General features: G+C 35.9%; 2 protein-coding genes and 1 long non-coding RNA gene across 5 annotated transcripts in view; 2 read left to right on the forward strand and 1 right to left on the reverse strand.

Moving 5' to 3' along the window:
• LOC149481985 (uncharacterized) overlaps positions 1-24,625 on the forward strand; it is a 191,832-nt gene that overhangs the window by 88,199 nt on the left and 79,008 nt on the right. The window lies entirely within an intron of this gene.
• LOC149481991 (uncharacterized protein KIAA0930 homolog) overlaps positions 1-24,625 on the forward strand; it is a 41,087-nt gene that overhangs the window by 725 nt on the left and 15,737 nt on the right. The window contains exons 2-4 of one of the 2 annotated variants that reach the window (XM_089704299.1): positions 2,157-2,317; positions 3,742-3,924; positions 15,268-15,366. In XM_089704299.1, coding sequence (XP_089560425.1) covers positions 2,157-2,317; positions 3,742-3,924; positions 15,268-15,366 — 443 coding nt within the window. Of the gene's footprint in view, positions 1-2,156; positions 2,318-3,741; positions 3,925-15,267; positions 15,367-24,625 lie in introns of those variants that run through there. The other variant, XM_089704298.1, reaches the window with a different exon arrangement.
• Positions 1,266-24,625, reverse strand: part of LOC149481992 (phosphatidylcholine:ceramide cholinephosphotransferase 2-like) — a 104,884-nt gene continuing 81,524 nt past the window's right edge. Inside the window, exons 1-2 of one of the 2 annotated variants that reach the window (XM_089704287.1) lie at positions 6,092-6,451; positions 1,266-5,325 (exon numbers count right to left, since the gene is read on the reverse strand). In XM_089704287.1, the coding sequence (XP_089560413.1) occupies positions 3,977-5,299 (1,323 nt within the window). In that variant the 5' untranslated portion in view covers positions 5,300-5,325; positions 6,092-6,451 and the 3' untranslated portion in view covers positions 1,266-3,976. Of the gene's footprint in view, positions 5,326-6,091; positions 6,452-24,625 lie in introns of those variants that run through there. The other variant, XM_089704286.1, reaches the window with a different exon arrangement.

Consider the following 24,625-nt stretch of genomic DNA (forward strand, 5'->3'; position numbering starts at 1 on the left):
TTATATCTTTTATGAAGATCTACAATTTAACTGATAATTCATCAAATTGTTTACTGACCAACTTAACAATGTTCTATAATTTTCTTATATATTGTATCTGAAAAGTTGTACCAAAAAGTCAAAAACCTTTCTTTAGATTTGCCTCAAAAAACTGCAGTTATGCAGTCTACAGAAATGAAGTAATGAGACTCATTGTAATGATATATAGCTAAATGTTATTAATCTCAATTTATTATTTTGGAAAAAAGAATTAACATTTTATGAGAATCAAAAAATAAAGTTAATTAATAATTGTAAAAATTTATGTTATTAACTGTTTAGTATATTCATTACATTTGTTCTAAAAGGATATCTATCTCTTACAATCTGATGAATCATCTTGTTTAGCTTCCATTTAATTTTTTTATATTATATTGTATGCAAATTTGTATATGAATTATATTTAATTATGGTTATTTATATGTAAAAGTGTGAGGCAAACTATTGATGATTTCACTGCCTAAGTAATTTTATAAGTTGTTTGTAATTAGACAGTCTATATATGTAAAAACAAACTACTTTAAAGTTGATTTAAAATCAGGATACAGTACATTTAATCTTTACCAGTGCTGTACTGTAATACAGAATAAAATATTGTGTCAAGTTTATTTTCTTGAAAAAAATATTCTCACATTTTATTACAATGCCATCTGGTGGAAAACGAAGAAAACCAGCTCAATGGCAATAACAAAATGATAAAATTAGTTATTAAGGGCTAATTTTTCAATCCTTGGTTTGGTTCTTGGTTATTCGACAAATAACGTATGAAACTACCATTTCAAAATGTATTCTTATTGCCCGCAATTGACAGTTTACAGATGAATTTTTAATATTATTGTGTAATACTTTATTGGACGGGTAAGGGATTGAAAAATCGGCCCTAAATGTTAAAAAGTACTGGTAGTAAAAAAAGGGTTATGAAGAAAAAGTAATTCTTCAATGTGGCCATCAAACAAACATACATAACACAAAGATGAATAGCCATTAATGTTCATGACTTTATCTACTCTTTGAAAAAATCTGCATCAAATTAAAATAAGGATTAATTTATAAAAAATATAATTCACTGCATTTTCTAATCTTAGTATTCCATAATATGTTTTTATAGCTCAGTAAATGTTCCACTAGAGATACCTGTTATTACTAGTTATTTAATAAAAGACTTCATTCATATCTTCATAATACTTAAAAATATAGGACATGGGAATGTGACAAAAAGAAACAAAATTTAGAAAAGACATTTATTGAACTTTGATCCACAACAGCAATGGTATAAATGGTTATATCTTCAATTACACAATGTTTTCCTTTCATGCCTTATTATCTCTCATACATAAATAAAATAGTAACTATTTGAATTCTATTGACAATTAGTTCAAGCACATCCAGATAACTAAAGCTTCTGTATTATCTTACGGAATGTAGATTATAATATTTATATCATTCATAATTTACGCCATTCACTAACATTTATGAACGGTTATTTGATTTCGTGAATTTACAATTTTAGTGTTTCGTTACACAGAATAATTTGAACAAAATATATAAAAGTTCAATCATTACATTATTTTATTCGTCTTTGATCTCTTAAACAATAAATTATATTTACAATATATAATAAATATCTTTCGGAGGTACAAATCTCATTTCATTTTTGTTACAATTCATTAGGCATATGACTGCGAAAAAGCGCCATGTTCAGTGACCAATATATATACAGAGGAGCGAAGCAGTGCTCTCGCTCAGTAGCCACGATCCAAACTTAATAATAAAGTGACCTTGAACAAGCTTAAAACAATCCTTAAACATTAAAATACATTAAAACATGATATAAAGTGCATTGACGAAGCAAACATAACTAGTAATTTATTATCACATTTGATAACAGTATTCTAAACGATTTGTTTACAACTGAAATATGTATTAAAACAGCTATAAGTTAACTATATACAATCTAATAGTTAAGGGTAAACACTAAACAATCCTCGAAGGCACTTGACTTTAGGTAACTACACTGGCCGTGGACTCGGAAGCGGTAAAAATAGATTAAATATAGCAAAAGAGAAGAAAAGGGTCCGGAAATAGGAAACGAGATAGTATTAAGTGTGATTTTTCAGATTCCGGCTTCGTAGTGCTGCAGGGGACGACGTACTGGACCGACCTGTTCGTGCGCCACTTCCTGTTCCAAGAGGAGCAGTCTATAGACTGCGACGATCTGCTGTTCTTTGTCCGCAAGCGACACGTCAAGGGTTCCTCCCGATACTTGCCCAAATACGAAGTGAGTACCGAATAGCTAGCAACTGGCGTGGGTGCACGCTCCGTGCCACGCGACCGAAGTGGAACCAGTAAAGTACCAATACAATAACTACGAGGTTACACTTTGGTCGTGTGACAGTGTGTTGCTACAGATCATGTTACTTAAACTATAAAAGAGTAAGGCCGACTACAATTTAGATTTTAGTTTCTGCTCGCTTACACGACAAAGACATCAATGACATATTGCAAAGATTATTTCTAACAAGTGTAGAAACAAAATAATGTATAAATGCAATGTTTTCTATCGAATTTCGATTCAACGTTATGATATTGAGGTTTTACAAATACGTGAAGATAAACACTTTACATACTAAGGATATGAGACGGTTATCATAATATACGTAATAGGTTCTTGCTAAACATCAATATTCAATTTCAATAGTACTTATACACAAACCTAAGCATTATTTAGCTTGCATTATGACGTAAGTAAAAATATTAAACTGGTAGACCTTCACGTATCGAGTCTTTGTTCTGATTTAAAAGCACATAATGTAAATGAATTCAGTTTGTGCAGCAAGTCACAAAAGTATTTATATTCAGACTATCGTTATCTAATGTCGTTTAGCGTATAAGACTTGCCTTATATGTTCATTGAAATTTCGCTAGATAAGATCCTAGATTTAGCACCATACGGATTAAAATTATCAAATTCTACGAGAAATATTTTTTGGAAATACAAAAGTCTGCTTTACAACAGTTATAATGTACTTTATTTTAAACAATATAAAAATATTATTTCTTACAATAGGCTGCTATTACAACAAGAATGTACTTCGTAGTATGCACTAATACAACCACTCGCCACACGCACGCACTCAGTCAACGTTATTCAAAAACGAATCACAGTATATTTTTGTTAATAAATAGTATGTTCTTTGTTAGACTCGAGATTGATTATAACCACTTATCTATAATATAAAAATGAATCGCAAAATGTGTTGGTAAGCGCATAACTCGAGAACGGGTGGACCGATTTCGATAATTCTTTTTTTATTATATTCCTTGAAGTACCAGGATGGTTCTTATGTAGAGAAAACATAAATATGTACCACGCGCGAAGCCGGGGCGGACCGCTAGTAAAATATACAATTACAAAACAAAAATTTCAAATTTTCAACAGTTGACAGTTCATTATAGTAATTGATCATTTGTTATTGTTCATCGTCAAATAAAAATTTGATCTCTTAATCTATTAACAATAAAAGCATACAGAGGTCTTAGGTATTAAATAGAACATTTTGCGCTAGGGAGGTCGCTACTCGCGGCACGCACAGAGTCTATCGTGTATCACATGTAACCGCCGTGGGCGCGCGGGCCCCGCGACGCGCACGCACGGCGCCAGATCGAGGCTAACCGCTGCATCGCCGGCCGGCTTGTTCGCAGACTGACGTCGAAGTCTTCCGCAAGGATTCCAAGAAGCTGCCCATCGGCGATCCCGAAATCGACTGGGAGGAGACCGTCTACCTGAACCTGATCGTCCATCAGTTCGACTACACGCTCACCTTAGCCATCTGCACGCGCACCAGTCCAAAGGAGCTGCAGGTGCTGAAGCGGCATTCGCAGAAGGTGAGCGTCATACGCGTTCCGGCGGGGGCGGCGACGGCGGACGCGCGCGTCACTAGCTGAGGCGGCTGAACAGCTTGGTGCGCGGCCACGGCAGCGGCCAGTCGTAGCGCCGCGGCACCGGCCCGCGCACGTTCCGCTCCAGGTACGTAAAGATCCAGTACCACCACTCGCGCTGGATCATGTAGTGGTTGTAGCCGTTGCCGGTCCGGTGCGGCGTTACCAGCAGCGAGTGGAATGTCCAGAACAGTCTGGTGGTTATGTAATACGCGATCACCACGTCCACCGTGTAGTGGCCGTGGGCGAGCAGCACGAACAACACTCCGAGTAGGGCGGAGCCCCACATCGCCCAGTGGACGGGCCACAGCTTCTTTGGTGAATATTCTGCGACTATGAGATAACTCAACACTAGGACCATGGTGTGTCCCGAGTAAATATAGTCTCCACAGTACGTATGCTTTCCGTTGATGGACAGGCCGAATCCTGATATTAAATAGAACATCCTTCTTATAACGAGAAGCGGTGTCGTATTGTTGCTCTTGGGACTGCAATAATATGTTGTGCTCGAAACGGGAAGGACGGTTACGAACATGGTGAGCGATCGGTACAAATATAGCAGACCGATGATGAAAAACAAGCGGCGCGCGACGATGAATCTGTGTTTGTGGAAAACTACCACTAGCATTGCCACAGTCGTCGATATCATAATGAGATATTCTGACACCGCCAGTCCCCAGTCCCGCGCCGTTATGTTATCTAGCACTATATCATTCAGTGGGGCCGTTGTGTTTCTGTCTGGAAGTCGCTCGTGCACGAGCGACAGAGACATCATGTTTATGCATACGCATATGAACAGGAAGAAGAATGAAATTATTGTCTTCCATATTTCCTTTGGATATCTTTCCTCCCTGACCGTGCCCGGTGGCAGTTCGACTATGAAGTCACCGGCGTGAGTGCGCTGCGGGGAGTGGTCCTGATCGGGATCGGACTCGTCTGTGGTCGGTTGGGGCGCGTCCAACTTGACGTTGCGAGCCAGCAGCGGTTGTCGCTGCATGAGTTCAGCTTGGTTTGGCATTTCACGAGTTTCGTTCTGACGGCGTGACGCGTTGTTGTTTAGGTCATTTCGGTTGAGACGAGCTTCGAAGTTGATTCCTTTGATGTCTTCTCGGGCCGTGTCGGTCACGATGTCCGCATGGCACACGGGCGGCGCGGGCGGGTGGCTGGCGGGCGGCGACGCGGCGCGGGGCACCAGCGCTAGCTGCTTGGTGGGCAGCTCATTGGCCAGGTACACGCGCACGGACTCGACGAGCGGCTCGGCGTAGTTGATCTGCTTGGGTGGCGTCGGCTCCTTATCCGGGGAGCGAGCTGAGATCGTCATCCAATCACCATTGGATTGAATAGTTCCTGAAATTGAGAAAAATATCTCTTAAATATGGATCAACTTGTTTGTTGAAAGGGACGAATATATATTACTATTATTACTATCAGTTATGTAAGTAGATAAAAATGTGTTTGTTATTTTTATAAGAAACAGGTTCATAATATGGAATTCACTAGATTATAAGTGACGTGAAACGAGCAACGTAATATATTGAATAAAAAGGTAATTCCGCTTGGAATAACATACAGTATGATCTTATAAGTGTTTCAAGATACAATTAAATAGGTATTTTACATTGTTAATCGTTAACTAAGTGTTTACGTTAACAAAGTTAATGTTTTTTGTTTTATCTTAGCAAACAGAGAAGTAATTATAAATGATTATTGTGCGAACTACCTAGTTAGCATTGATATTTAGTTAATTGAATATTTATTTTTGAATTTAAAGCAGTTTCATATTCATTTCTAGAATGTGAAACCTCTCACTTTCACCGAGGTTAGATTAATATTTTAACACGAGTAATTTAAGACGTGTCTATTAGATCAAACGCGAGTGCGGTCAAAGACCGGGGGTTTCATTGTGCGAGCGGCGGCCGTTCTCTTTGTCATTTGCTAATTAGTGTTTGTCGCGATGCACATTGCACCGGTCCGCCCGCACGAGCCGCGGCCGCCCTGATGTGTTCGAGAAACTGACAAATATAGATCGTCCGATAACAGTCCCCTGGCGACACGGTCGCGTAACCATCTCGCACTAAAAACATAAGAAGTAAGTTCTATTGTCGACACTCACTCGATCAATGTGCGAGTTGTCATTCTGGCCGACCGTGGCTCTTCATCGATTCGGTCGTCCAGCGCGCTCAATAGAAAGCCAGACCCGCGTCAACAAACGGCGGGCGAACGGGGGCGCTCACACGAAGGGCACTTTTATGATACAAAAATGATAAACCGAGATGTATTCCACACGACAATCTTCATTCACAACACACTGTCACACTTCGCACTGAATAACGGCCTCGCGGTTCGGCCTACAGTAACGAACGTACTTGCTAAAAGTCGGACGCGTACTAGAAAAGATGTAATTCTCGTTGGCTCCGGGACGGCGTTCGTTAGCCGTCGACTCAGTTCGCGCACGCTCGGCTCAATGGAAATAATTACGGCGCGTGACGTCACCGGGGGGCGCCTCCCCCCGCTCTCCGCCGCTGGTCCCCTCCGCCCGGTGCGGCTGCACTGAGCGCGCCAGCCGGCATTCGCCTTATCGTGGGATGGATAATGCTGCTCGGAGCTCTCTACTAGCTTGCAATGATGTTTGAAGCGAGTTCTAGTTAAGTAACCGTTAATCCAATGCCTTAAAACAATTTATCAATATTGTACATTAACGAGGTATGGAAGAGGGTTAATATTGACTTCAATTGTGTTTATTTAAATTATTTACTTCCTAAGTGAATAATAGAAAGTATGCTTAAGTCGTCGTCCTATTATGCATTAAGAAGTGGGCCAATGAGACAATGCTATCGCGACGTTATTGTTCACGATTAGTGTGCCATAAAAAGGCGCAGTAAATATCGCATTATCGCATAATTCTGCACATGCAAATTAGTTGGGGGTCACGTTGACGGGACAAGTTTAGATACACCGTAACACAGCTGTATTACGATTACGGTATAATTAACAGAGATGGAATACGCTTTATAAAACGGTTTAATCAATTGTTAAAATATAACATCTGCCGGAGTGCATGCAGGCGAAACGGTTTGTTTTCACCGGGCTTCAATAATTGATTGGTTCTAAGGCTCATATCTGCGTTATCGGATATTTGTTACGGTCTTATCTCAGCTTACAATGCAAAAGAAGGTTTATAGTAGTTATATATTTAGCATGCGATAAAATGAAAGAGAATTTCATTATATATTCTCCTTTTCCACATACAATTATCATATCTCCAATTACCTATGTACCTATGTCAAATATGCAGTTGTACCAAAAATGTCATCTGAAGGTGTATTTGAAATGATTCGTGATTAGTCATTTCTATACAATCACAACATTAGTGGGCTATTAGGTGAACCTCGTTCGGCTACAAATTGACGGAAATGTAAAATATGCGGGCGTTGAGTTAATTCAGCTCATTGTGGATACTGGACACCGTGACTGTTCGCTAGAACATTCCATTGACAGGCTTCATAATTACTCGCAGCCGACGATAACTCGTTCCGTTCAACTCGTACGCGAGTCAACAGATACTGTTTGCGGTTTACTCAGTTTATATCTCAGCAATTTGCTCTTTGCTTACTTCCTTGACTTATGAGTAAAGGCATTGACATACCAACTTATAAAATATTTGAAAGACATTCAACTTAATACTATATTTCTTTAAAGTTTTAATAATATTCATGCGTATAAATTTATACTCGTGTGACGAAAATTCGTTAAAATGCTTCTGGAAGTTTACGCGGTCAATGTGAACGGTTTCGGTTCGGATCCGGTTTTTGGCGGGCGTTCGTTGGCTGCGGCACCCGGCCCGCGCGCTAGACCCGCCCCGGCGAACATCGGACGGAATCTCTTTCAAGGTTACATCCGCGCTGAGGGACCACAGCCGCGACATTTGATAGTACTCGAGGTAGCGACGTGTGGGCTTTGGATTCTATTGTATTTTAAATATTCGATTCTTTATCTGGTTAGGGTTGATACTTGTTTACGGGTAATACAAGCTGTAATATAAAACAAATAAGTACCTACCTACCTGCATATAAATATACTCTGTTGAGCAAATAAGCAAGACAGGGAACAATATATAAATGATATGAATCTGTCTCAACGTAAGTAAATTGTTTAAAATCTTATAGCGTTGCAAAATAAATTTACTGAACATTCGAGATGTCCCCTGCAAAGTTTTTTATAGATTCTGATTAGGCGACTCGGCAGTTATTAAAGAAGATTGATTTCTTTGTATGGGTGTATTGGACATAAGTGGAAGTCGTAGAAATCTCGTTGACCTAGCGTAATTGAACGTCCCACTTGAGGCTGCAGCCGGTGTTGGAGAAAATTCAATTTATTCTTCCCGCATATCTTTATATGGATCTATTTTGAGTCGATCTATATTTTTGCTATTGGTATAGATATGTCGTTTAAAAACTAGAAGTTATTTTGCATCGTGAGGTCTGGATTTTAACATGTGATGGTTGAGATTCTATGTGAGTTATTCAGAAAAGTTTTACATTGTCTGACATCGTTCACCAAAGCTATCCTACCCCACTTTAAAAAATTGTTTGTGATGTCCCACATTGTTTGTCAACAGATTTCTTCGTAATTAGCACGAGTTTATCAGTCGGGAAGGTGAGTCGAATGTGAGAACAATTGAGTGGCTCGTCAAATCGACATGCCATCGATAAACGAAGCAATTGCTACAAATTGGTGATGACAGGTCTGCAGGAGTCGACTGGTTTTACGTTCCCACACTAAATATATAATATGCTGATATTTCTTTTTATATCTTCAGTTCACGTTTTACCAATAACCTTGTGAAGATTGAAGGTCGTAAGTAGGTTTTCTGAGACAGAAAAGAAGCCTACGTTCTTAGCTAAAGGCTCATATAAGTATTTGCCAGAACTCATTAAAATTGCGTCAGAAGTTTTGCTGTTACGGAAAACGCAATAATAACACACACTTTAGTTTTCATAATATTAGTCAGGATATAGTTTGGTCTAATTTCGGTGTTTCATTCATAGTTAATCGATTGAATTTTTACTATTTATTTTAACTCAATGATAGATATAATCAGTTGATAAACCTTCAATTATTTCTATTTCCAGGCGTTATGTTACACGGACGCTAAATGAATCGTAATACGCGTTTATTCAGTAAGCAATTATTATCGTCTGAATAAGTAATCAGTAATCATAGAATATTCTGGGCAACAAATGCAGTAGGTTATAGCAATATACAACAATAGGTATGTTGTACTTTTTGTTATTTTTCAAAAGATACAGTAGGACTGCAGAGGTTAAATTTGAGCGTGGAGATTTATTGTGTGACGTCACAGCTATTCTGCGATTGTTGTCTATTGTTCTGAAAGTACTTATTACACGAATATTATTCCCCGTTCACTATAGTACCTATCTTTGACTTTTTCAAGATAAATATTGTAATACATATCTACTTTGAATAAATCGTTTAGTGAGTTTTGTCATTAGATTTGTATGTTGAATGCTTAGGTTGAATGTATAAAGCTAATAATTATAAAAGTAGGTGATTTTAAACAAAGATTGCTCAATAATGTCGGTTTGCATTGTTTTCCTATTACTATGGAGTGTGTATCGGGTGGTCGCTAAACTCGTTTCATTTTGTAAATGAGGAATATTGGTAAAATTATAATAAAATTCGTGTTGTTTTACGTTTGAATTTATTTCAAAAAGATTCAAAACAATGGTTATTTACCTATTTCTTTGTAGGTCATCTTGCGTACTAGAGAAGTAGAGGTGGTCTCAAAGACGTTTCGGTTATATGAATTTAGATAAAGCTTGTTTATTACGTCAATCTTCAAATCATGAGTACTTATTTCTTATCTTATAATTGTTATTTATTTATACAGTATAACTGAGGTATAGTTGATCTTGATACCATATTTCAACCAATTCGATTCAGATGTTTACAATTGATAGACATACGATTCCAGTATCATATAATTATAGTAGGTACTATAGGAAACCACATTATTTAAACTCCTATATTAGATTACAATATCAACATTATTTTCTATTTAGTTCAAGGGCAAAATACAGAGCTTTATTTGCTGTCAGACTGTAGACTTGCTGTAATATTTATACGGACCTATATATGTTAACATTAACTGCGTCCGGCGGTTTTACCCGTACTGCTACGCTCCTATTGGTCTTAGCTTATGTTATATCGTCTATAGTTTTCCTCTATAAATGGGCTATCTAACAGTGAAATAATTTTTCAAATCGGACCTATAGTTCCTGAGATTAGCACGATCAACCAAACAAACTCTTCAGCTTTATAATATTACTCATGGATAATTCGATCATCTATCGAACAATACACAATATTGGTTGTTAATTTAATGCGATGTTCCCGCACAGGCACATGGTTGCGGTCGACATCACTAATGATATGACAATAGATAATAACACACTGGTTACATTATGAGTAAATTTAACAACCATTACATGAAGAACGTTTGTCTGGTACATTTAATGATCGGTTGTGTAAGTGTTGCATAAATACTGCAGTAGAACATCTGACAGTTTTTTTTAATATAAGGAGAAGAAGCTATAAAGGGGCCGTTCAAGTATTACGTAAGCACCAAGGGGGGGTGGGGGGGGTCTCTGTTTTGCTTATTTTGGATGACATGGGGGGTGGGGGGTCTAGATGATGATTACGTCATCGTTAGTTATTTAAGTTTTTTCGGGGTTTCCCGCAAATAATACAATATATGCGTAGGCACTCGCTTTGAGAACTGATTAGGGGAATTACCGCGCATTAGGGAAATTACCGTGCGCTATTCACTTGTCTAATAATTCACTCTCGTGCCGGCTGGCTGCAAGTGCGCATCTATCAGTATTGTTTTGTTTGGATTCTAAACGTATTGTAAGCATTGAAAGTTATCATTTGTGTTTATGTTGATGCAATTAGCCAAAGTTTAACGTTTTAATTATTTAAATTTAAATATCTTATTAGAATGTCATATCATATAGACAAATCCAAGTTATACCAAAAACTGTTCGAAAGTTTTAAAAAATCTCATACTGGAACGAAAGTGCAAAATGTACAAAAGTTAGTTAACGAAGTTTGGCGAAATTATAAATTACAAGCAAAGTCAGATAAGGAACTAGATATTATTGTATCTAAGAGAATTGAAGAAGAATTGCAAGCGGCGACTAAAAATAAATCCAATCTGCTTCATTTTTTTCCAAGGTGAGTAAAAAAAAAGTAAACACGCCGAGGGAAAAGTTAGACCTGTAAGCTCGTCGTGCTTATGAATTGATGTGCATTATTCAAAATTTAGAGCACCAAGATGTTGAATGGCTCGATGAGAGTGACGTAGACATTCCAAAATCGGATGAAAGTGAGCAGACTCACAATACTGAGCAGCAATCCAATGTCATCGATAACTTAGAATCATGGATTCAGGTTTCATGGACTGAAGACTGTTAATGTGTTCCGAAAATATTCTTTATGTTAGTTACGTTCTTTATTTCTGATTATATTTTTTTGTCATTTACTTTGTGTATCAATTAAACCTAATATTTTCATGAATTTTCCCATTTTAAAAATAACAATATAAAAAAACATTTATTACTAAAAATTTTTACGTAAGCATAGGGGGAGGGGGTAAGTGCTTTGCTTACTTTTGATGACAAGGGGGGCGGGGGGGTAAAAAATGGTAAGAAATCTGCTTACGTAATACTTGAACGGCCCCAAAGCTTTTGCATAGGTATTTGTTAACTTATCAATTTTATATTAGGTGAAAATATTATTATATCCTGGGATATATATTTTGATAGATAAAACCAGAAGAAATGAAGAAGGTTGAAGTCCGAGACAGATGTAACTAATGCCAGAAATATTTTATTAAAAACTACGAATTCAAGGCTCAAAATATTCGAAGGTGTTTATAAGAGAAATATGCTTTAAAATAATAATTGAAGGTTGCATAACAGCAGGTAAGGCGAGGAAAGTGAAAGCAATGAAATTTAATATTTCGTTTTACTGAAATTGTTCGTGCCGTTCAGTGCACTTTTCTTGCGCATTCTTTCTACGAAATTCTTTATATCGATCATATTTTATATAGCAGATGTAGATGTAGATGTGAGCTTAGATTTTGGTCTGTAGTTCCTTATCTATTCATCTAACGATGACCTAGCTGGACGACCACTAAATAAATTTTGCATAAATAGAAATACAATATCTGGACATTAGAATATGCGCTCTTGTACACCCGACTAGCAAAAAAATCAATAACTTTATATAATAGCTTTTCTCTCCGTTATTTGCATTTGGACTTTCGAATTTTGTTTCAGTATTATGTGACCACTACAGTTCTGTCCAAGTTCTAGGGTACAACCTAAGCGGCTAATATACCTACTATAATATACTTAAGTGGTTTAATTGTGTTTTCGCACAAAAGCAGGTGGATTGTGACGGCGGGTCAAGGTGGTCGCACTGGAGTGCAAACTGGCCTACTTGCGGACCGGCAATTTGTGCCGAGTGCCCGATACCGCGGAAACTTCACCTATTTTAATTGTTTGCCAAGCTATATATCACGCTCGAGCGGTACATGCGCTATTGGAAAGAGGGGAATTAAAATTGGCTGGGTTACCCTCATCAAATTTGTCGTCGATGGAATTAACAGCCTATCGTCTTGAAATGGGGGCAGGGCGGTTCTCTTGACATTGTAATCACAATGTTAACGATCACGATATCTTGTTCTGTGGTGTTACAGCTGATTGTATAGTTAATTTAAAGATAATACTATGAATTTCATATTCATATCTCCACCCTTTCTTGTCATTCATTACCTACTAAAAGATGTATAGTCTTTTGAAGAGAAGACGTCTTTTAAGATTAATCACGGAACCATTTGTTGCATTCTAAAGTAAGGTGCGGCCCGGAAATTTATATTCTTGAGAGAAGTCATTGTAGACTCGTGGAAAACTCGGCTATTTTATGGTGATTTTATTGCTCCTTGTGACGTAACTATACTCATAAATGTTTCTCGGCGCCTTCTTGTTACTAGCTACATTTATTGCAAGTTTTATTATATCCTGTAAGAGGGAGAATCTTCATTTTGTTAATTTTGTGTAATATTTTATCTCAACATTAATTTTAACGATAGTAAATGGCCAACTGTATTTGCCAAGGATTTTGCACGGTTCCATCTCAGGTAAAGATCAAAGTGTAGGCTCCCTTCGTTCTCACAATATAAAGTCCCATTGTTGCGTCACGTCTTGTCACTTTTTTTTCTTATAAGGGTAAAAACATACTCAGCGGAATTCATCCGCTCCCACGATCGAGAGCTTTGGGGAATTATTGTATTTTATGTAGGTACAGTAGTGATGAGAATGTTGCAATTTGCGAAGTTGTTTAGCGTACAGACGCGTCGTTTGTGCGGATCATTGCAGTGATGCCTAATTAAAGCTCAAACTTGTGTGGGAATGTCGATGTTCTCACGACGATAACAAAGGCGATTAGGTTAGTGATTTGCAACGTAATATTGTTTACGTGTCGCGTAAATAGATCGGAATAGATAGCAACATAACACCTTTCTAGAGCTATTTAAAACTATGTCATAGAGGACGTTAAACTCTGTCTGCACTATAAGTATGTCAGAAGTAGGTGTGAATCTTTTATTTTTAAAATACTCGACCATGAACCATCTTTATCGATAAATTTATGAACAACAAAACGTTTCAGATAAAAGCCAGCTGGTGCTTTGTTGTGCTTCGTTTTACGAGAAGTTAAATATTAAACAAAGTGTTAAATTTCATAATCCAAAATTCTTCAACAATAACAGCATTTACCAACTTATTGAACTTCCATTTAGTAGGTCTTTTTGATGTTGTAGTATCAACGTTTTGCAGGAAACCAAAGATTACTTAAACCTGAGCATTTTGCGAAAGTTGGAGAGCGTTACATGAGGTAGCGAGTTGATACATTTAGCAATATTTATAGACGGTAAATAACGTCTGCTTTCGCACCGCGCCGCCACGCTAACGTCCTCGCGTTTTATTATTTAGAAGACGGTGAGCCCGTGAGCCCGTAATACCGCTGAGTTATAACTTATAAGCAATTCCGACTGTATTTGCCAATTTGTGCGTATAATAACATCGAGACGGCGATCCAAATTGCCAAAATTCATAAAGACAATGTTGTTTAGGCTTTCGCTTTACAGTACTTTACTGCTGGTTGTGTATGATGCAATTCGGAGTAAACCATTAGGCATCTGAATTTTTTTTTTAGATTTAAGTAATTATGCAACATTAGCCACTTACATTACACTTTATTACTTCTTTTAAATTAAAATTTATCTATGCTGTTCTAAGTTTATTTCTTTTAGGTACCTAGTAACGTTTTAGTAACGTCTAGCAATATCTTCGCTCGTATGCAGCAAATATACCATAGAAGTGGATTTCATCAATCAAACACTTTCTAGTTTCTGTTGTTTTGTTTACGCATTGTTTTGATTATCATCTACACTGGCGCGTTTTAGACTCATTGTTGTGTCGCTTTCGGGAGATGGAACGATATTTTTATATTGTTGAAATTATGTAGGTGGGCTATTATCGACGTTGTTGAAAGTTTTGTGTTTCCAACAACCGAACGTCAGAAAATTGCATTCGATACATTTAAAAGGTGATAATAAGGCTATTTTAAAACAGGTGTTTCTTGGTTATTATAGTAGCGATTGTAGCAATTTAAAAGCGATATTGTTAATGCACGTTTAATTGTTTGTTGGTAATTGTTTGCCAGCTCATTAGCATTATGTTTTGCTTGTGCAATGAGCAGCTTTGTGGAAATATTTCGTGAATCACGGATTGTGTCGCCGTAAAAATGGATCAGTGAAACAGATGTAAAAATGATACTGAGTTTGAGCCTTGCCAACTTTTTTTACTTTAAATAAAATGGAGTCATTAACACTTTTAGAATGATATTGCGGAAATTATTTATATAACAAATTTCTCGGTATTGTTTTCTCATGTATTCTTAAAGAATTACTTTAAAAATTTTTTTTTTTTTTTTTTTTTTTTTATTTAAAATGTAGTATACCTACTGCAATATTAGTTATTATTTATACAATTACTTTTCACTATACTGCCTTTTTGATTTCACAGAATTTGTAATCGTATAAACTAGCTCTGTGATAACTTTACGACCAACACCAGAGAAATTCCCAACTAAATATGAAAAGCAGAACGGTTTTATCTAATCCCTATAATCCCGATGCAGGTGTACGCGTCGCCTAGCAGACGCAAGATGGACACGAAAGGGGAGGGGGAGGAGATGACGTACCCGCACATTTGCTTCATGGTCGACAACTTTGACGAGGTACCCGCATTTCTGCAGTTTTATTGTGGTGATGTATGAGCGATAGGCTAAGCATGGGTTATTAAATATTAACCAAGTAATTGGTGATATTTAATTAAAGTAATGTGTTCTTTGTTTTTAATATATATGTTTTTTTTAAGTGCTTAATTTTATTCTTATTCTTAATTTTTGGTAATATGTATTGAATTTAAATTGATTTTTGTCAATAGCGTTAAACGTTGTTATTATTGATATTAATCAGTTCTTTAAAGAAACGAATCTTCAATGGCGGCGCTTATCATTCCCTCTCGCTCACACACGGGCGTACGGTATGCAAAAAAAAAAATGGAAAAATAAAATCACTAAAATGTATTTGATTTTCCCTATAATAGTTTTTATCATAAATTTACAATGACAATTATGCATTTGCGAAAGTAAATAATGTTTTATTGGAATTTGACAAAATATGTTCTTTGGGAAAAGTTGTTCAGTTTTATGGGCATATTACAAGTATTATGGGGATTTTATTACATTCTGTATACGTAAATATGATAATTCATATAAATACACAAATACAATAACAAAAAAGTTTGCCAACATACAATTTGAAATAATTAATAAAATAATTATCAATTTACGTTATTTTTATTTTCTTTTTTGCTGATCCTACCATCTGTCAAAGTCAGCTTTGGCCGCCATTGAAGATTCGTTTCTTTATTGAACTGACTAATAAGAAGATAATTTGAAGACTACGTAAGTTGAACATTATGAATGAGCTAAGCAACTGGACAAGTCAGTATTTAGCTACAATAAATTCAAAGTTTGTTTAGCTACAATAATACACTTTTGTTCATGAACATGTGCAAACAAACTTATGAGCAATTAAAAAGTTACAGTAAATAGTAAATACATATATTGAAAACGTCAGTTGGCGAAATTATTTAAACTCTCGTTTGGAACTCCGTGTGCTAATGTTTGTTTGAATTTATGCCAATATTGACAAAGGCTGTTTGTTTTTCACTACACTACACCTACACCCGAGTTTTGTTCCAAAAATAATATAAGTAATAAGACTTCCTTCCTGGATGCAATATTTTCTTATACTGGTAGTTCGCGAATATACTTTATAATTCATTTATTAATATGTGTCAGCTAAGACGTTTTATTTTATACTCACAGGTAAATCGTGTTTAAACACGTTATCAATGCTTTCAAAAATTTGCCAAGATAAACATTCCTTAAATACAACTTGTTATTTTGGCTAAGCTTTGATGTATGGCTCGGTGAAGAAAAATCCGTTTATTCACCGAGTTAAAGGCTAATTGTAAACTATCGCATTATGGTACATTTACTAAGTTTATTAACTCCTGGATCGTGCGGCTTTGAAGTTTTTAATACGATTCTGCGGGTATTTCCCGGAACAATGATTTTATAGGTACATTGAGCAGACGAGAGTAGCAAGTAATTTATATGCACTTTATCTTTGAAAAGGAATTGGTGTGCACTTTATTTGTTCTTTAATGTTATATATTTCTTAGTTAGTAGGATTTATTGGTTAAAAAATTATACTACGTACTTACGTACAAATAAATTTTAAATGTTTCTTCACTACATAGTATAAAACAAAGTCGCTTTCCCTGTCCCTATGTCCCTATGTCCCTATGTCCCTTTGTACGCTTAAATCTTTGAAACTACGCAACGGATTTTGATGTGGTTTTTTTTAACAGATAGAGTGATTCAAGAGGAAGGTTTATATGTATAATAACATCCATTAAATCGTGGAGAAGTACTGTTATTTTTGAGGTTTCTAATGTAATGTCGTAAAAAATTACATTTTTTCCGCTTATATTGCAAACGCAGGCTGAACCCTACGAGTTTTATCAAAATAATGTACTAAATATTATACAAATTGAAAAGGTCTACAGAAAAGTCCGCGATGGTATATGTCTATCTCTTATGGATAACCCACAATAACATTTTTTTGTCATTTACTTTTTACGACAAATAATAGCTAATTTTCGAAGCGATTTTCACCAATACAGCATTAATCCTTAACCAATTAAATACCTTGAATACATTGTTCATTTAATATAGATCTATATGGCCCTTTACACCGTATGATTTAAGTGAATATTTTCGAAGATATTACAGATTTAAAAATTGCGGGTCGTAGCGTTTGCGGCGGTACCGGCCGACCGCCATTGCACCCGTGCGAAGCCGGGGCGGGTCGCTAGTTGTTTAATATATCTCATTATTAAACAAGGAAATCCTCAGGAAATTATACTTTGCTTTTAACGTTCTTAAGTAAAATGAAAATGCCTCTCAATTACGTTAAGACGGCTTTCATAGATGCAGTGGAGTGTTTCAGAAGTGCCATTCATATAAAGTATCACTCTAATTAATTCTATTTTTAGGGGCAATTGATTCGAGGAACTAGATAAGTTTTGTACGTGGGCAGAGTGTGCGGGCAGCGGGACGAATAGGGTCACGCTCGCAACGGGGTACTTGCAACCAAATTCTTACATTACCTATTTAATGATTTATCATTGAGTTAGTATGAATTTGTTTCGAATTAGACCTTTAAGGTCTACTACCTTTCCGACCTCTAGAAAAGGACAGAACCCATACACAATTATTTTATGTTGGCATCACATCTACAACCTAATTTGTTTATTTATTGGCAGATAAGCACGAGGCATTTGGTTTCCTTTTTTCTCCTGCACTACCATAAAAAGAAAAGTATAATCGAATAGACAGGTGAAAACTTTACAACATGCATAAAGATCGATCTCAGATGTGATTGAAGTGCCGCTTTTTATTCCTGCGATCGCGAGTGCATTTCATAGATTAGAAACCCGGTGGCTTCGTGCCAACCAACGTCGCGAAGCGTTGGTTTCTCTAATCAAATTAAAAGTAATGTTAATAGGAGCAGCGTAATGAAGCCGTTTCTGTTGATTTTGGTATTGTTCAAGTATAATAGCTCTTTGTTTCTCGAATGTTATGGAGCTGCATAGACATCATTGTTTGCGCCAGTTCGTTAAAACTTTATAGTAGTCAAGTTGTTTTTCTCGTCTTAGCTAAATCCAATTAAATTATGTAAACTCTTAACTCTAATAATAAGTTGCGTTTAAAAATTGCGAGCAATAATTTCTACAGTCACCTTCTGAATTCAGTTATCTGCAATTTGAGTGAATTATAATGCAAGAAATTTTGGCAATTCTTTATGTTTGGCAAATGCGGAAAATTCGCTTGGCATGGCTCAGGGAGTCGGAAGCACGAATACAATATTCTTAATGGTATAAGTTAAAACTTTGATTGAATTTTTTTTTCGTTAAGGGTGTTTCCCTTGGAAATATTGAAATTGCGTCTTTGTCAAGTGTTTTGCGAGAAGAAAACGATACATTAGGCGTCGGAATAAATCTTATATGAAGCCGTCGTCTACACGTAAAGATAAATAATTTTGGAAAGCCGAGTTGTATAGGCCTTGGATACAAAACTGTTTGTTTACTTTTCAACTGGATTCGTATAGATCGTTTGTTTTTAGTATATTAAATACAGTGTATTAGCTCTAGAAATATCGCGAGATGATACATGAGTGTATAAAATTTCACAAGACACAAAACGTTACATGCAACTGGAAGTCTGCAATCGCAGGCGAATGTGGAACAGTTAAATAACGGTATGTGTGCGTATCTGATGCACTTTGGTGTGAAATGACAGTATGTGATACTAACATATTATTTACAAACAAATAGGGTCAAATAGATGTGGTCATTGTTTGAAACTTTGTTGAAGTAAAAAATTCGTAAGTACTTACAATAAAGAAAAAACACGGTTAGAAAGAGTGTCATGCAATTCGTTTGGCCCAAAATGCAAATTTGCTTTCAAGATAAACCAAATTTTGGAAAAGAATTTAATGTGTTCAGTTTGAGAAACACAAATACTTTAAGTATCCTCTTTTAATTTTTTTTTACATATACGTATACTGAATTAAAGTAAAAGCAGTATTGCAATAGAAAATCGAATACGAAGTCTTCGGTGCATTCAGATATAATATCATAAACGACGCGAGCTCAGTCTGGCCCAGTGGAGCGCGGCGCACGAACCAAAATGCTTTTACTGATATGCCTTTCTTTGCATTCATGCCATCCATTCGCTTTATATGTAGTATAATATCATTGGATTTACATGAATCGAGATCAGATTTGTATAGATTATTATCAGGATTGACAGCAAGGTCTTTAGCTGAAACAATATAACAAAGGCTTGCTTATAATTTAGTAAAAAGTGATAGCAGAAACTGACGCCCCTGGATACGCATAATATTGACAATGCTCCCGTTTTTTTATAGATAACGTATAGATTTGTATAAAAGAACCGACTGTTTACGTTTGCTATTGTTGTTGGTCATGTTAATCAACGTTTCTTGAAACTGAAAAAGAAAATCGTCAAGACTTAATAAAGCAAACGCCAACAGAAAGAAAAATAAATATCGCCCTCGTTCTTCAATTTAAACTAAAAGAACTACGCAAAGAGTTTCTAGAAAATTGTGGATCAATCAATTAAATTTCACAAGTTTCCAATGAACTCCATGACTGTGGGTGTAGTCTGTACGGCTTCTCGACCACAATCCCATTAGCGAACTTCTTGAGCGCGGTCCGGTATTGCTTCCTCTATAATACGATAATGTGAATTAGCATCGTGTTTTATTTAACAGGATAAACGTTAATCTTATATTACATCCGTATCGGGTTGATAAAAATTGGCAAAAATAGTCGCTTATCAGAGTTGGGATTCATATCATGTCAGATTTGACATTCATTGATTTGAATTTTATGAGAGGAATTTTTGAGTTCACCCATGGCCCATACAATAGTTACCAAATTTCATGTTTTTTTTTTGATAAACAATCCAGAGCACTGTCCTTTGTCACATATTATGGTCACATATGTGACCTTCAATTTATTGTCAGTATGACAATAAATATTACGCAGTGTATTATAATTATTGCTACATGATAATTAATTTTATATACTTTAGACTTTGAAATGTGACGCTACGAAGCTTATAACCTTGAAAGATAGATAACATAATATAATAATATTTTGACTTTCTTTATAATTAAAATTTAATTACCGATAGCGACGAAAGAACAACGGTTTATTTAAAGCTTTTGATTTCGAAACCAAATTCCAAGTGTTATAATATTATGTTGTGTAAATGTATGTTATTTTTTGAAAGTAAAGGGCTGTTCTACTTGACCGCTTAAAGACAGGCTTTGTTGCGGCGATCGCGATCCGTTGTTGTGATACAGCTATCGGGCCTGATAATGATACGATACTTGTAACGTTTTTAATTTTATTTTATCTTGTTTTGATAGTCTGTTTTCCTGTCTATTTTCCATGTGACCAGATATATTATATTGGTTGATTATTTTGATAGTTGCAAATAGTGCTAATTCTGATAAGAAAATGTTTTCTTCTGGGCAATCTTACGGGAATTGGCACTAGAATCTTAGATTTTTATGTACTCGTATTAGAACATCTAATAATAATTAGTTTTACCTTACTCGCACAAGACTTTGCATCTTATTCAAGCCATTCTGAATAATTAAACATTGCGACCACAATATCACTTAGCATATCAAAATCTCTAAGGCTATTCAAACAGAAAACGTCGCGTGTTAGTCGAGTGGAAATCAATTTGTAAACATTTCAGTTGTGGTTGTACGCATTAGTCAGTGTTTTCCGTATTTCTTCTGTCTATTTTGAGATGATGTGACGCAACCGCATAAACATCCCAGTGGCCAGTACCACGGAGCAAGTCATAGTGAACCAAACGTGTTTTTTATTAACTGCTAGCTAGCTTGTACCTTCTCGGAATGAACATACCTAAGGGCCATTCTGTTCCGTATCGTCTTAGAATGCCTCTTGGCTGTTTGTTAAAGGTATATATAAGGTATAAATGATAGAAATAAATAACTACTTTGAGTCGAGTTCGTATTTCCACTGATTATTTTATATTTGTTGTTTTACCTGTTCCTCTGATGTATTCCAATGAAGGCCGTTTGCATTTAGTTATTAATCTCGTATATATTACGTAGGCACTTAGAAGGATTATTGGTACAACATGTTTCCAATGTCACCGCGCGTCGTCGACCGCTCGGCGGCCGGTGCGTGCCGAGTGCGCGTCGGTGCACGCGCACTGGCCACTCGACAGTCCACACTCTACTTGAGATTCGGAACTCGTACTAGCAGTGCTCGTGTCGTGTGCTCTCATCACACGCTCGTATTGTAGTAAACCATCAATGAACATCTATATGATAAACAGTACCGCTTCCTTGCACGACTGTACTATTGATGATTGAATATACATAATTGAATGTAAACAATTATATTTTGATGTTTTCACTTTTCATATTTGGTGTCGATGTGAAACACTGCGATTGTATTTATTAATCAGAGTTTAAGGTCAAGTAACGCAAACAAGTTTATGAATCTATCGGCATCTCGAACTTTCTGTGACTATTTTATGGGTGCGGTGTAAAGAATAACTGTTTAATATGGAAATGCAAACAGCAAGTTTAGCTTAAAACGTGAACTTATTTTTTATATTTTCTAGAAATAATATACTAACTTTTATGTCTGAGAATGAGATGCTTTGGCTACTACATCTTTTTGTATCAAAATCTGATGAGAATTGTGAATTAGGTATGAAAAAAGATTCGTTAATTCAAAATAGCACTAATGTAGGTATGTAGAATGATAATAATAACACAATAAAATATCTGTTGTTAATAAATAAATAATATCTTGTGAAAGATAATCCCAGAATGATAAAATTCCACTTCAATAGAGTGTACACAATGTAGTCCGCTTTTAATTATACATTATGACTCGCTCGATATTAATATTAAAATGTGATACAAGAACTACTTAAAATAACCTTTTTGTATGTAAATATGTGATTAGTTTCATAATAAGAGCATGTGAACGTTGCATGATCATTAAAAATTTAATTTTTTGTCAAAAAATGCTCTTGAATTTGTTAATTTCACGTCCTGTTTTTCATAGTAATAACCGAATGCTGAAACGTAAACAAATTCAAGGCTCTGAAAGAGATTTTAATTTAAAAATAAAGCTTTTGAGGGTTACAAAAATACTTGAATGTACTTCAAAGCGACACTGATAGCGTGAGCCTTAGCAGCGGCTTCAATGGAATAATTTTTGAGTATTCCACAAAAAGTCTTTTACGGTGGAAATATAATATTTTGTGCGAAATGTGACTTTCAATCATTGACACGGCGTGGAGTGTTGTTGACGCAAATTGATTGTGGCGCGTCACGTGGCGACCCATGTGTATTGTGTAACCAATGGACCAGTCTGTCGCCCCTGAGCTTATCTTTTTGCTAATTATTTTGCAGATAGCACATATTTTTGCTTGTCGCATCTATTTCATATATTTGCCATTCGTTTTTGTTTACGAGCCTATTGTAGTGTCATAATTTTTTTCTACTCTACAATCTTATTAAATAACTGATTGTTTAAATAGAAGTGAACTTTTAACATTTACTACTTATTCAATACGTTTTACAACGTATTGTTAAGTCGTATTTAAATTCTGCTACAATAGGATTATCGGTATTATCTTCATAGAGTCAGCAATAAATATTATTTACGAAGCCTGTATTTATGATAAGAGTTTTATCAACTGCTAAATAATGATCATCCTTGATCAATTTCATTTCTTTGTAACATAGTGTGTTTTCTACGGGACTGTCTCGTAGTATTTCGTTCCACTTGGCAATAGCCGGCGCTTGGAGTAACTCCAGCCGGCCCACTACCCTTAATTGTTAATTGATCGTTTCAGTGTTTACACTAGGCCTCTAAATAGCGATCGTGGCCCGAATAGCCCTCTTAATGTTTTCTGGAAACTTGGTTTTATCACCTTTTTACGCACATTTTTGGAGCATTTTTTTTAAATAATAATCCAAGCTTAAATTAAAAATGTGGTTAAGTCATTAGTATAAATTTTAAGATGTGATTCTGTTTTGGGACTCGGAGGCCATTTTTGTTTAAAATTTATTACCTCGCTCAAACCCACGCACTTCTCACGAGTTGGTCTCAAAGCGTGGGCCGATTGGTTTGCTTTGTCGGGACATCTAATGGAATTGTTGTACTTTTGTTACAATTAAACAGTTCTTAATGTATATACTTACATATAATTACATGATCCATGGGTATCAAACATATTTCTGTAAAACAAGTATTCTCAGTTAGATGGTGTGACATTACTTGGACATCTTCCTCTAGGAATTTTCTATGCATCATCGGTTTGAAATAGCATATATCCTTCATTATAATATATTGTTTACAAATCAATCGACTGTATTAACTCACAGCAATTCACAAAATATTCCGCTTTATACGGGATTTTGTCATTCATTCTGGTCGAATATAATTATAAGTAACAGATAAGCATGTAGGTAAGGATGACTCAAATTACACAATAATTAGTAATATACGCCTTGAATGTCATTGATAGCTTGCATGATGATCGGGCCTGAGGGATTACTGAGCCGCTAATTAAAATTCACGTGACGTATTTCAACCAACTTTTATACCTAAGGACTTTATCAATTTACAATGTGAACGCGAAATTTTTAATTTAAATTTTTAAATAATGTATTTTTTGGTGTTATGATACTGGCTAATGGCTTTCTAAGTAAATAAAACTGTTTACCAATTAAGGCGATGATGTTTGATAATATCTAAGTGACTGATTATTATAATGATTGTAATGATTGTCTGTTAAATCAATAAAATGATTACTAAAAAAAATATTTATTCAATGGGACCAATTACTCTGATTCATTAGTGCTTGTGTTCCTAAGCTGATTACAATTAGCGGACACCGGAACACGAATTAAGGCCGATTAGCAATAACATTATCTCTGTTTGTCCACCAGCATCCATATCGTTAAATACAATTAGATATTAGTAATGAGTTTCCGGGAATCAGTGGACACTGCATAAGATGTGAGATGAATCACGTTGTGACGCAGAGGGTAAAATTATCCGTGACGCGGCGCGTTATCAGACGCTGCTATTGAAAACAAACAACGTTTGTGTTTGGATGTGTGCCCGGAGCGTGCATGTACCCGCATCGAGATTCGAGTAGTTAGCGATGTTTCGCGTGTAGTGCAAGGATTTGGGCACGCACGTTTTAATTGCGAAAAAAGTTCAGATTTTTTGGTAGTGTCATTGTTTTTGTATCTTTT

The sequence above is a fragment of the Colias philodice genome, chromosome 15, assembly GCF_061535455.1.
Source record: "Colias philodice isolate Cphi_HAF_F1 chromosome 15, ilColPhil1 Martin Lab GWU primary, whole genome shotgun sequence".
NCBI classification, from domain to species: domain Eukaryota; kingdom Metazoa; phylum Arthropoda; class Insecta; order Lepidoptera; family Pieridae; genus Colias; species Colias philodice.